This window comes from Ovis canadensis, chromosome 2, assembly GCF_042477335.2.
Source record: "Ovis canadensis isolate MfBH-ARS-UI-01 breed Bighorn chromosome 2, ARS-UI_OviCan_v2, whole genome shotgun sequence".
Classification (NCBI taxonomy): domain Eukaryota; kingdom Metazoa; phylum Chordata; class Mammalia; order Artiodactyla; family Bovidae; genus Ovis; species Ovis canadensis.
The window spans coordinates 103,260,415-103,273,718 of NC_091246.1; the positions used below are offsets into that span (position 1 = coordinate 103,260,415).

Here is a 13,304-nt window from a genome sequence, read left to right on the forward strand (position 1 = left end):
AAACTCATAAATTAACTGGTATCTTATAAGTGAAACAAAGTTTTAGTCACTCAGTCGTGTCTGACTCTGCAACCCCAAGGACTGTAGCCCACCAGGCTCCTCTGTCCATGGGATTCTCCAGGCAAGAATACTGGAGTGGGTTGCCATTTCTTGACCCAGGGATCGAACTCGGGTCTCCTGCATTGCAGGCAGATTCTTTACCATCTGAGCCACTATGGAAGCCCCACATATCTTATAAGAGGAACATAAATCACTCCACCTTAGATCATACAATTTTCTAGGGCAGGGTCAACAGAGATTCTGTACCAGGAAAACAAAGTGTTGCCAGGCCAATGCACCCTGAACTTCTAAGAAATCCTTGTAATGCCCTCTGCTCTCCACAGGCCCACGCAGAGCCATCCTAACAATACAGACACCAGGAGGAATGGGTGGATTCTGCAAAAAGCAACCATGATTAGAGCAAGGTTTTGGTTGTTGTAGAGACCTCATCTTCCAGAATACATCAACATAATTAGCTGCCAAGGAGGCCTTATCTTCCCACTTACTTCAACGGAAGACCAGAAATATGTTGTTATGGGAAAACCACTTTAACAGACAACAAAAAAATGTTTATCACGGGAACTTAAGATATCACAGCATATTATCAGTTAGATGGGTATATGCTAGGGTTGGGGTCTGTGTGTGAATATATATGAACAGATTATATACATAAACACACAAACACACACACACACAAGCTGAGGGGAATTTCAGTCAATGATTTTCTTTCCCTTTATGATATTTTCCTGGATCTTCTTCATGTTGACCAACCTCCTCAATCTCCTAAACTTGTAGAGTTTCCTGAGACCTTAAAACTGACTCTATGGGACTTCCCTGGAGGTCTAGTGGCTGAGACTCTGAGTTCCCAATGCAAGGGGCCGAGGTTCAATTTCTGGTCAGGGAACTAGATTCCTTATGCCAGAACTAAGAGTTTCCACGCCACAGCTAAAATTCAGCATGACCAAATAAATGAATAATTTTTAGCTGACTCCTCTCCTCCTGTGTTGCTGGTGTGGGTCCCAGGTGTTCACAGAACGGGTGTGTGATGCTCTGCCCCTCAATTGGTGCTGTAAGACCGCAGTAGCTTCTGTTAGCAGTCTAACCATTGATGACAGGCCTTGGGTGAAATAAGTAAATCTTATCACTTCCTTAAATTTATTTTCTAAGTAGGGAGATTACTTATGAGGGATGCTTTGTAAAGGCCACTTTCCACCTGATATGTTCAAAAGTGACTCCATTATTTTCCTATAAGGTTTTAAGAAGCTCACGATTCAGTTAGATCTCACCAACAAAAAAGTTATTCCCTGGGAGTAAGTTAGGCCAGCCAGATAACAAATTTCAAAAAAAAAAAAAAAAAAGGTTCAGATTCACCACAAACCTTGTCAAACTACTAATATCCAGCAACCCACCTTCCTCCCATATTACTCATAATGTATTTGGGGGGTTGTGCTAGCATTTTTTTAATTTATAAATTTGTTATGAAATCTTTCTATTGGTTTGCATTAAGCGATTAGATTTATTTCAGACTTCAGATCGTTTATTCCACACTAATTTACGAGGCTGAATGAGGCACTTGGAAGGGGGCCGTGAATCGGCCGAGGCCACGAGGGGATCATTTAGTACGTTCCTACCTTTACAACTAAACGTTCCTCTCCTGGCCTCGTGCAGCCCGAGTGCCTTGCTCGCTTACTCCCGTGGAAGAACTTACTCAGGTGGCCAGTGAGGTTCAGTCTCACATTCAACCATCTTCACAACGCACCAGGAAACTTCTCCCCAGAGGAGGAAACTGAGGAGAGAGAACGGAAGCATCGAACTCCGAAAGAGAGGAAGCCTCGGCCGCACCCAGAACCCACTCGGTCCCGTTCCTCACCGGAAAAGTTGGCCTCGCCCCCGGGAGGACTCTGTACGACAGGGCTGCAGGACAGTGACGTGAGCACCATGGCAGCCATCATCTCGTCCATTTCCACTGCATCCGACCTCCTGGATTCAGACGGGTGAGAGCCAGAGGTTACTTCCCGACACAGCAGGTCACGTGAGCATCTTACGTTCCTGGAATGTACCATTTGGGCCCCTACTCCGATGAGTTGGTGTGTGGTCAAGTAATAGAGTTAAATAAAGCATTCGGACCTCTCCCCATTCTTCATGAAAAGTACTCAGTTCTGAGTGTCTCTGATAATACCAGTCAACCCCAGGGAAAGCAGGCTGGGCCCCATCCCACTGCTGACACCCAGAGGTAGCTCCATTCTCCATGGAATTCACTTCCTAACTCTCACTCTGCAGCTTAAAATTGGGAATTTTATTTGAGGGAAAGGAAGACATGCCCAAGCAATGAAATAAAGCAAGGGCATACAAGACACCTGGCTAGAATTCGAAAGCACTATCATTACCTTCCTTTTCTAGCTTTATATTTAAATTTTTAAATATTTATTTGCTTATTTAATGTATTTGACTGTGCTGGGTCTTAGTGGCAGCACACAGTATCTTCAAGCTTAGCTACAGCATGTGGGATCTACTTCCCTGACCAGGGATCAAACTCAGGCCCCCTGAATTAGGAACAGAGTCTTAGCCACTGGGCCACCAGGAAGTCTCTATACTTACATTTAAGGGAGAACAATTCCACTCACCAACTCCCTTCCCTTCCCCTCAATATCAGTGATGAGATAATATGGTAGCTTCTGAATGTCAACAGAATCTGGCACATAAGCCAATGAGCAAAAAATCTCCAGAAATACTAAAATAAATCTCCCAACAAACCTCAATGCTTTATACAGCAGAGATCTATGAAATTTTATACATAATTTCCTTAATCCATATAAAGTTACACTATTTGAAAATAAAATGAAAGCCATCAACAAGGTAATGCTAAAGTATGAAAAGTCAGTCTGAAATAATTTTCCAGGTGGCACCTCTATTTCAAAGGACTGTATTATACAATTTATTCTTTACAATTCAGATCCACTAAATTATATGACATGAAGCAGCTAAACTGAGACTAGTAATGTATTAGACATGTCAGCAGCCCCCTTTTTGAATGATTATTTGTATTTTTATTTCTATAGAATAGAAAGACAAATTCTTTGCCAGTGTTCCACTGAATCCACAATCACAAATGTTATTTACTGCTCTGGTCTGGTCTCAAGACACAGAATATACTGTCAATAACAGTAACATGCACAGATACACACACAGATTGCAGGGGCAGGGAGTTCAGCTGCTTACATATCCTGTATAGAAGAATCTCGGGGCTTCCCTAGTAGCTCAGCTGGTAAAGAATCCGCCTGCAATGCAGGAAACCCCAGTCTGATTCCTGGGTCAGGAAGATCCCCTGGAGAAGGGATTCTCTACCCACTTCAGAACTCTAGGGCTTCCCTGGTAGCTCAGACGGTAAAGAATCCACCTGTAATACAGGAGACCTGGGTTCGATCCCTGGGTTGGGAAGATCCCCTGGAGGAGGGCATGGCAACCCACTCCAGTAATCTTGCCTGGAGAATCCCATGGACAGAGGAGCTTGGTGGGCTATGGTCCACAGAGTTGCAGAGTCAGACACAACTGAGTGGCTAAGCATAGCACAGCATAGAAAAATCTCACTAGCAGATTTTCTTTTTTAATCTGAAAAGATCAATGTGCATAGAGTATATAACATAGAGCTTCCCTGGTGGCTCAGACGGTAAAGAATCTGTCTGCAGTGTAGGAGACCCAGGTTCAATCCCTGGGTTGGAAAGATTTGCTGGAGAAAGGAATGGCTACCCACTCCAGCATTCTGGCCTGGAGAATCCCCACGTACAGAGGAGCCTGGTGGGCTACAGTCCAAGGGGTCACAGAGTCGAACGTGACTGAGCAACTAACACAGTATAGTTTTTATTCTCAGGGAAAAAAAAGATTCTAAAACAGGAACTTTCCTAATAGTCCAGTGGTTAAGACTCCACGCTTCCAGGGCAGGGGGCAGGGGTTCGATCCCTGATTAGGGAACTAAGATCCCACATACTGTGCAGTGGGATCAAAAAAAAAAAAATTCTAAATAATTTTTTAAAACTTCTAAAGCTTGGGGCGGGGGGAAACTTCTAAAGCAAAGTATACATTTTTCATTCAAAATCAATGGTTTTAAATATCTAGCTGGGGCTCTGTAATCTCCTGACTGAGGCTACTGTCTGTTTTTGCCTGGTTTGAAAGTTAAGAATGGCATAGCTTTTTAAAAGTTTACTTATTTGTTTGTTTTTGGCCATGCTGGCTCTTCCTCGCTGTGTGCGGGCTTTCTCTAGTTACAGCAAGCTAGGGGCTACCCTCTAGTTTGTCGGGCGCAGGCTTCTCACTGCGGCGACTTCTCTGCTTACAGAGCGAGGGCTCCAGGGCACTCGGGCTCAGCAGCTGTAGCTCCCAGGCTTAGCTGTGGCATCCTCCCAGACCAGGCATCAGACCTGTGTTCCTTGCATTGTCGGGCGGATTCTGAACTGCTGAACCACCAGGAAAGTCCCTGGCTTAACAGTTTTCAAGTGGTTTTACAAATCAAAAGGATATTATTTCTTGACATATGATGCATGGAAATTACACGAAATTGAAATTTGAGTATCCATAAGTGAAGTTTTAATTGGAGCCCAACATGCCCGCCTGTTTAAGTTCTGTCTGCAGCTGATTTCTCAAGATCACAGCCAAGCAGAGTAACTGTGACAGAGAACTTGTGTCCCACAAAGCCGACATAATATTTACTATCTGGCCCATTCTGGACATGCTTGCTGCCTCCTGATCTAAGCCACTTTTTTTCTCTCTCATCATGAAAAACTAAGAACTAATTTTAGTTTAAGCAGGAAAGGGAAAAAAATAGCCCTCAGCCAGATGAAGCTATATATATATATCACTCTTAACAGAGTCACCAGGGCTTCCCTGGAGGCTCAGCGGTAAAGCATCTGCCTGCTAATGCAGGAGACTCAGGTTTGATCCCTGGGTTGGGAAGATCCGAAGGGAAATGGCAACCCACTCCAGTATTCTTGCCCAGAGAATCTACAGACAGAGGAGCCTGGTGGGCTACAGTCCATGGAACTGCAAAATTGTCAAGACAGGACTGTGCGACCAAAACAACAATAACAGAGTTATGGGGAAGAAAAGATGCCCGTCTAGGTTTTTTTTCAAAGGAAAAAAACTCTCACTGTATCTCGTGCGACTGGTACCTTCAGGAGTAGACAGATATCTGGAGTTCTGCATTCCTTCCCCAACCCAAGGCATCCCCAAACCCCTACCTCAACAGCCACATGTCTTTCAGAGCCAAGGTTCTCCCACACAAACCTCTTCGGGACATCAATGTTCCTGGACACAGGCCTGTAGGCTGGCGCCTGGGTTCCCTGCTCTGGAGGTGGCACCTGGGGACTGCGGCCCGGTGGCTCGGCCAGCCACACCTCTTCCGCTTTGCAGCAGATCTGTAACTTCTGGTCCAACAGCCAGACAGTCACCTTATCCTCTGCCCAACTGTGCCGCTCCACCAGCCCTGTGGACTCTTGACCCCCGTACTGCACACAAACCTGGAGAGAGAAAGAGCAACCAGTGGTCAGCACTTGGCAGTTCTCACTCCATGTGCTCTAGGTTCTGGGACCCAGGAGCTACCTGAAACAAACTGCATTCTCTGACTCATCTTTAGTTCATGAAGATGCTCCCGGGTACCTGCTTCCTACCTGAACATCCAGACCAGCCAAAGTGGATCAGTTCTCACTGAAACAAATCTTTATAAATTCTTTAGATGGAGAGAGCAAAAGTATCAATTTCTGAGACTTCTTGTTTTAAACTTGGAGTCTATATACAACTAAAGTTGATATCATCTTAAAATACTTATGTTTTCTGTAAGCGTCATGGAAACCACAAAGAAAAAACTCTAGTAGACATACAAAAGATAAAGAAATCAAAGCACAGAACTACAAAAAAAAAAAAAAACTCACAAAGGAAGACAGCAAGAGAAGAAAGGAACAAAGGAATTATAAAACAGGAAAAAAAACTAACAAGATGGCAATAGCAAGTCCTTACCTATCACTAATTACTTTAAATGTAAATGGATTAAAATTTCAAATCAAATGAATTTGGAATCTGTATCCATCTTCTTGAGATCTTAACCTGACTTGCCTCTAAAGTTCTATGTATCTGCTGGTTCCCAACTATTGCCTTGAATTGCTCACACTCTGCATTTCTGCTTTCAGAAAATCCTGAGTCTACCTGGGAGCAAGATGGTAGTGATGAAAATGCAGACCGACCGCTTTCAGAGGTGCCTAGCAGTTGGCAGGGTCCTCACCTTGTGGGAAAAAAGATCTGGACCACACAAGTCTTAAAAGAGAGGCAGAAAGTAGAGCCTCTATTATCAGCTCTTAGGAAGGCAATGAACGAGAAGCCCACTCATCTGGATCTAGCGATAGCATGAGGCCAAACAGATCTAGTGATAACACAGAGGAGCAGAAACTGGAAAAGAGAATCCAAATGGCATTCCAACTAAACAGACACCTTCGTCTCCTGAAACGTCTCAAGGTAATTCAATGGTGCAATCTTCGTTGTTGTTCAGTCGCTAAGTTGTGTCCAACTCTTCGCAACCCCATGGACTTCCCTGTCCTTCACCATCTCCCGGAGTTTGCTCAAACTCATGTCCATTGAGTCGGTGATGCCATCCAACCCTCTTATCCTCTGTTGTCCCTTTCTCCTCCTGCCCTCAGTCTTTCCCAGCATCAGGGTCTTATCCAGTGAGTTGGCTCTTTGCATTAGATGGCCAAAGTATTAGAAATTCAGCTTTGGCATCAGTCCTTCCAATGAGTATTCAGGGCTGAATTCCTTTAGAATTGACTGGTTCAATCTCCTTACTGTCCAAGGGACTCTCAAGAGTCTTCTCCAGCACCACAATTCAAAGGCATCAATTCTTCAGCACTCAACCTTCTTTATGGTCCAACTCTCACATCCATACATGACTGTGGGATGCAATCTTCTCTCTCTCATAAATCTGAGCTCCTTTCCCTTGTTTTTGTAAAGTTGTAAACTGGGAAAGATTAAGAGAAACTGAGCTCTGGCCATGCTTTGCACTGAGGCTCTGAGCAGGCTTGAGCCCAGAATTGTCATGCAGGAGCTCTGGATCTGCTAAGAATGGCTCATTCTCTTGGGAAGCCTGCTGTCCAAGGGGCTCATATGGCTGCAAGGAAAAGGTCTGCACTCAAGTCAGTGCCCAGGGAGTTTCTGGCCTGTCATTTGGGATACCACTGGGCTGCTGAACCCCAGCATGGGGACAGCGGACACTTGTCTACTTGGGGATCAACCTACCTTCTGCCCAGGGTGAAAGGCCACCAGCTGGGGGCCTGAGGTGCCTGGAGCCTTGAGGACTTCTTTAGGCTGCTCCTGGCAGGACAGATCCTTGGAGGCAACAAAGGGCTGGGGAGCCGCCCCCTCCAACAGCTCTGCCTGAGGCTCTGACGGTGGGGCAGCCCCAGGTGGTCCCAACACCCGGGCTCCCAGAAGGGACCGCTTGCCAAGGCGCCGGGACAACACGCTGGCCATGCTGTTGCCTTTCCTGGGGAGACAAAGGAGACACAGGGTCCTTTATCCAGTATCTGGGGAATCAGGAAGATGCCCCCCACACAGCTGGAGCCCATGAGTGTCCATAAAAAACGATGAGACATTTTAAAGTAATTTTTACAACGGTTTTCTTTCTACAAAAGCTAAACATCTGTTACGAGTAGGACATTGAGAACATCCTGATAGGCAGAAAAACAAATCACTCAAGAAGAGACTTCCCAGAGAAACACCCATGTTTCCTGGACAGTGTTCCAGGCTTTCTGCTACACGAGGGTTTACATACTTGCATTTCTACAAAAAACAGGATCATGGCTTGGTAAATGGGGAATTTTCACTTATTGTCAGCTGTACTGTATCATTAAATGTTATTCTACAGAAACTCTTTTGGGAGACATGGCTGTGTTTTCTTAGGCAGCTGCGTCACTGCTAATTTAACAAATCCCTTATTATTGTGCCTAATGGCTGCACCCTTGGGTTGTGTTACCGAAACTTCTCTGCCCACAGCGAGCATCTTAGCGTGCCTGGAAAAGTGACCCTCAGCATACACACCAAGGGTCACTTTCCAGGTCAGGATCCTATTAAGACAGTGTGAAGTCAGAGCAGAGGCCTCCCTGCGTGGTGAGTGGTAAAAAAATCCATCTGCCAATGCAGGAGACACGGGTTTGATCCCTGATCTGGGAAGATTTCCTGGAGAAGGAAATGGCAACCCACTCCAGTATTCTTGCCCGGAGAATCCCTATGGACAGAGGAGCCTGGCGGGCTACAGTCCATGGAGTCAGAGAGTCAGACATGACTTAGTGACTGAACAACAACCAAGTTAGAACAAGAGGGTGTCTGTGAGATACTCACAGAATCCCACACTTAGCTGGCTTCAAAGCTGCAGACAGCCACAGAAATGAGCCACGGTAACTCTCCTTGTTTTACACTTAAGGAAACTAACCCTGGGAGCTTAAGAGACTTATTCATGGCGATAAAGGTTGTTGGTGTCAGATAAATGGGATCTGGTGTCCTGATTCCAAACCCTGATCTTCTCACTGCCTCCCAATTGCCTGTACACTGCCCCTAACAACTCGGGCTGCTTGTGAATTCAGGGCTGATAGAAATGCAGGACCACAGCCTGCATGGACCCACGGAAGACCACTGCAGGCCTCTGCAGTCACCCCATGATGGGCAGGAGCTGCTCCAAAAACTGGACATATTATTTCTGCCTGGTCAGAGGTGTCAGCGCACCCTCCACGGATCATACTCCAGAAACCAGAGCCCTGTCCTCTACATTTTATGGTGGAAGGGCTAGAAAGGTGACAAGACGAGACGCTTGCTGATGCCTGAGAGGTGGGTTCTAACCACCTGGCACTCTATAAGCCCCAGGGCAGGGGTGGTTGAGGGGGAACCCCTTGACCTTCAGAAGCCCATACCATTCCAGAAAAGAGGAAGTCAATCTTCTAGGGCCTCTGAGAATCAAAACTGTCAACAAGTTGCTCTTGGGAAATCCCACCCATGCTCCACAGCCTGTCTGCTAATAATACAGTTGCAAATATGGAGAAGGGTTTGGCACGTTTTAATAAATGTTTTACTCAGAGCTTCACAGGCTAGAATCAGGGAGTATGGTATCTCCATCATGAATTCCCTAGAAAGCAAAGAAGAGGTAAGAAAAAGGTCAAAATCAGACTACCCTAACGAATTCCTCTCTAGATATCTAGTGACTTTATATGTAGTAACACTATTGGAAAGCTTTTTTTTACTATGCATGTCATCAAAAGGAGGAAAAACACAAGAAGTAAATTCTTCATCATCAAAAAAAAAGTGTCCACCCAGTCACCTACTGTCATCTTCAGGCATCAAGCCAGAAACAAGAGCCTCGAACTCTTGCTTTAAGCACTTCCCAGGTGGCGCTAGTGGTACCAATGCAAGCGTCACAGGTTGGATCCCTGGATTGGGAAGATCCCCTGGAGAAGCGAAAGGCAACCCACTCCAGTATACTTGCCTGAAGGATCCTGTGGACAAAGGAGCCTAGGCTACAGTCCATGGGTTGCAGAGTCGGACATGACGGAGTGACTCTGAGCACCCAGGCGGAAATGTGCACATGCACGTGGACACACACACACACAAACACACACACACACAGAAAGAGTTAGTCACTCAGCTGCGTCCAAATCTGTGTGATCCATGGACAATAGTCTATCAGGCTCCTCTGTCCATGGGACCTCCTAGGCAAGAATACTACAGTGGATTGCCATTCCCTTCTCCAGGGGATCTGCCTGGCCCAGGGATGGAACCCACGTCTCCTGCATTGGCAGGCAGGTTTTTTGGTCACTGAGCCACCAGGGATGCCCATAACCCACTGTTTAATGTCGAGCTGTAAGCAAAGCCACAGTGCCACTTAGAGACGTCAGATGGCAGCAACCTTCCAGAGAAAGAAAGAACCCTGCTCTTGACCAAAAGAAAAAAAAAACACACACACACACACGCACACACAACACACAGCGGCCACCCCCACTTTCCACAGCAGGAAGTTTGAGGTTTCTACCACTGAACATGAAGAAAGGGTAGCATTTCCAAAATTCCTGGGCTTCCAGTCTTCAGACGGAGCCTGAAATATTTGGCTCACAGTCTCTGATGATGTTTTCTTTTTCCTAAGCCTTTTTTTTTTTTAACGTAAAGAACACTTTTTATTTGATTTGTGAAGCTGCACCTTCCAAAGCCTGCTGGATTTGCACAGCTGGTGAACATGCCCACTTCCGGCTTCTTTCCACATGCGTTCTCTGGCCTTTCTCCTTTGACTGGCCTGAATTCCACCCTGAAATACATTTTATGATTTGCTTTATTTATAGTGAGCTCAAATCTTAATTTTTAAAAGCAGAAGAGAAAGAAGGAAGGGAAACTGCCTTTATTAAATGCCCAATAGCACGAGCTTTCACAAACTGTATCTAATTTAATCCTCAGAACAACTTAAGACAAACATATGGTCTTTCATTTCTGATGAGGAAACTGAGCCACTGCCAGCTTAGGTTGCCAAGGCAACACAACCATGAAAGGCAGTCCCAGGGGACTGAACTCTTGCCTCGTTGGTGTCAAAGGGCATGATACTGCCATTAGTCCAGTAGGTGTGAGATCTCTCAAAAGAAAACACTCAAGTTGCTTCTGACCTATGTGGTATTTTTTTCTCTATGTCAGTGAACCTTGATAGGAAAAAAATAAAGCAAAACCAAATAAAACCCAGCTCCCAATCCTGCAAGTTTCTGCATCCATCTCCTGTGCTTTTTTCTTTCCTTGAAAATCCCTTTTCCACTTGCACCTTAGCTTCCTACCTACAAAATAAAGGTCAGTGCTTTCCTCTGATCTTGTTTAACAGTCCAGGTCATTGTTAATCATTTAGTGGTTTGGGAAGAACTTTATACACATATTGCCCTCATGAGGGCGCAGAGAGATATGGAATCAATCCCAAAAGTTAAGGAAAATTTTAGCCAAATTTACACTGGGGACTGATAGCATGGAAGTCAAAAAAATATGACTCTAGATTAAATGTAGGCTACTGAATCAGGAGCACGGCTCTGGAGATAACACCATCCCTCAAGTCCTTCAGGAATTCAGAAGTGAACTCAAGCACCTACAGAGGTGTGCCAGGCTTCCCAGGAGCCACTAGTAGTAAAGAGCCCGTCTGCCAAAACAAGAGAGTAAGAGATGCATGTCTGATCCCTAGGGTTGGGAAGATCCCCTGAAGGAGGGCGTGGCAACCCATTCTAGAGAAATCTTGCCTGGAGAATCCCATGGACAGAGGAGCCTGGCGGGCTACAGTCCAAGAGTCAGATATGGCTGAAGTGACTTAGCATGCACACAAAGGTCTGCCATGCAGCCAGGCAGAGGTGCCAGGGTAATACGGAATTTGCCAGGGGCTCTCCAGGACTGCTTGTCACTTTATACCTGAGATCGAGGATCCCAACTCTCTCCCAGTATGTTTCTATCAATATAACCACTGCCTCCTTCAAATCCTCCTTCCCTGATCTCTACTTTCTACTCACTTCCCTATTAGTTTCTTTCTTCAGAGCTATAGATGTTCCATATAAACCAGTCAGTCCCTAACTTGCCACAGGGTTCTGGTACCATAAAGAGAAATCAAGAAACATCTATTTCAGGGTAACAATAACAGTGTTTCAACAAGTAGGCAAATCCAACTTTACAATGTTACATTCTCGAGTTACAGAAGTCTTTGACTAAAACATAAACTCATGCTAAAAAAGACTTCCTGGCTGATGTAGAGTTTTAAGAGAACCTGCTTCTCTTTGCTTCTCATCCCCTCTGCTGTCCTCCTCAGGGTGTGGTTGGCTACTGGAGATGTATTTTGGTCCATGTCCAAAAGGGGTGAGCCCTTTTCCAAACTCAGCAAACATCTTCTGATGTGCTAATAGCTCTTAATGAGGACATCTGCCATCAGTTTAACAACTGGAACAGACAGAAGAAAACAAACCCTCTCTGTGGTTCTAAGCTGCAAATCGCCATTTGACATGTGACTGTTGCCAGACAACCCCTCGTCTCAGCACATCCATGTGTGTGTGTGTGCACGCCCTCATGCACAATGATTGCTCTCTTTAGCCTCCCATGGCAACAAGCTATGACATCACTGAGTAGCACTTGCAGGACGCAGGTCATACAGTCAAACTGATTCATTACACAACCAAAGGGGTTTTTTTTGGGGGGGGAGGGGTTGTTTTGTTTTCCTGTTTGTTTTTGTCATTAAAGAGGGTGAGGCTTGGAGTAAGACTTCCATATGCCAAAGCATGGAAGACTGCTGCTTCTCTAATGAACAATTTGGGGACCAAGGTCAGGGGCATCACTCCTCTGCTGAGATTCCCCACTAAACCTCAGCTTTCTATTTTATGATCTCCCCTGAGTAACCACTGCAAAGAGCAACGATTTGAGTTTTTAAGACCTCTGGCTAATATTCTGCATATTGTTCTTAATCTTTTATCGGTGTTGCTATTATTTTCTTTTAAATCTGTAAAGTTTTCACTTACTGTCTTCCTTCCACGTGACATTCTAAGCTCACGTAAAGGTCAAAAATGCTGCAGCACACCACGTTTTACTGCCTAATGGAATTCAGTGGAGAAGAAGACAATTCACTGGTCCCAAACAATTCATGCTTCAGCGATCCTTGCCCAGGGATGATCTCTGTTACAGAGAGATGCCGCATGCGTCCACAGCATACTGATGACTATATGCAAATCTGTCTGTGGTCCTCACCATCTGAACCTTGCTTGGCAGAAAGAAGCAAGTTGTCATACTCTGTCCTCACTGCCCAAATGCTACCTGGTTCTCAAGCTTTATTTTCTTCTGGGTGCCTTCTCCAGGAAAAGTTTAAAAAAAAAAAAAAACAACCACTTCACTTCATTGAGCATACATTGATTATTTCTTCCCAGAGGACCTTTTTCTCAGCCTGGTTTTGGACAGAAAAATCTCCAAGAGTAGCCAAGGGCCTGCGTGAAAACATCTAGGTCTCTCAAGTTACACATCAGGCCCTATGACCCCATTTTTTAAATGCATAGTGTGCATTTTAGGTTTTTCAGGGTATGAGCTTAAGATCATAGCGTTGAGCATATTAGTAATTGATTCCATGCCAAGATTTCTAAATCAGCCGTTCAGAGAATGACCATTTCGATCCTCAAGTCATCTTAATCGTTGTCTTCATCTGAAGGTTTTTAAAAACCAGATTATACTGTCTCAATGTATAACAGTTTAGACTG

At 45.1% G+C, this 13,304-nt stretch overlaps 1 protein-coding gene across 4 annotated transcripts in view; it reads right to left on the reverse strand.

Moving 5' to 3' along the window:
• ZNF395 (zinc finger protein 395) overlaps nucleotides 1-13,304 on the reverse strand; it is a 48,085-nt gene that overhangs the window by 11,357 nt on the left and 23,424 nt on the right. For 3 of the 4 annotated variants that reach the window (XM_070292253.1, XM_069576699.1, XM_069576700.1), the window contains exons 2-4: nucleotides 7,315-7,561; nucleotides 5,317-5,549; nucleotides 1,910-2,019 (exon numbers count right to left, since the gene is read on the reverse strand). In XM_070292253.1, coding sequence (XP_070148354.1) covers nucleotides 1,910-2,019; nucleotides 5,317-5,549; nucleotides 7,315-7,561 — 590 coding nt within the window. Of the gene's footprint in view, nucleotides 1-1,909; nucleotides 2,020-5,316; nucleotides 5,550-7,314; nucleotides 7,562-10,258; nucleotides 11,548-13,304 lie in introns of those variants that run through there. The other variant, XM_069576698.2, reaches the window with a different exon arrangement.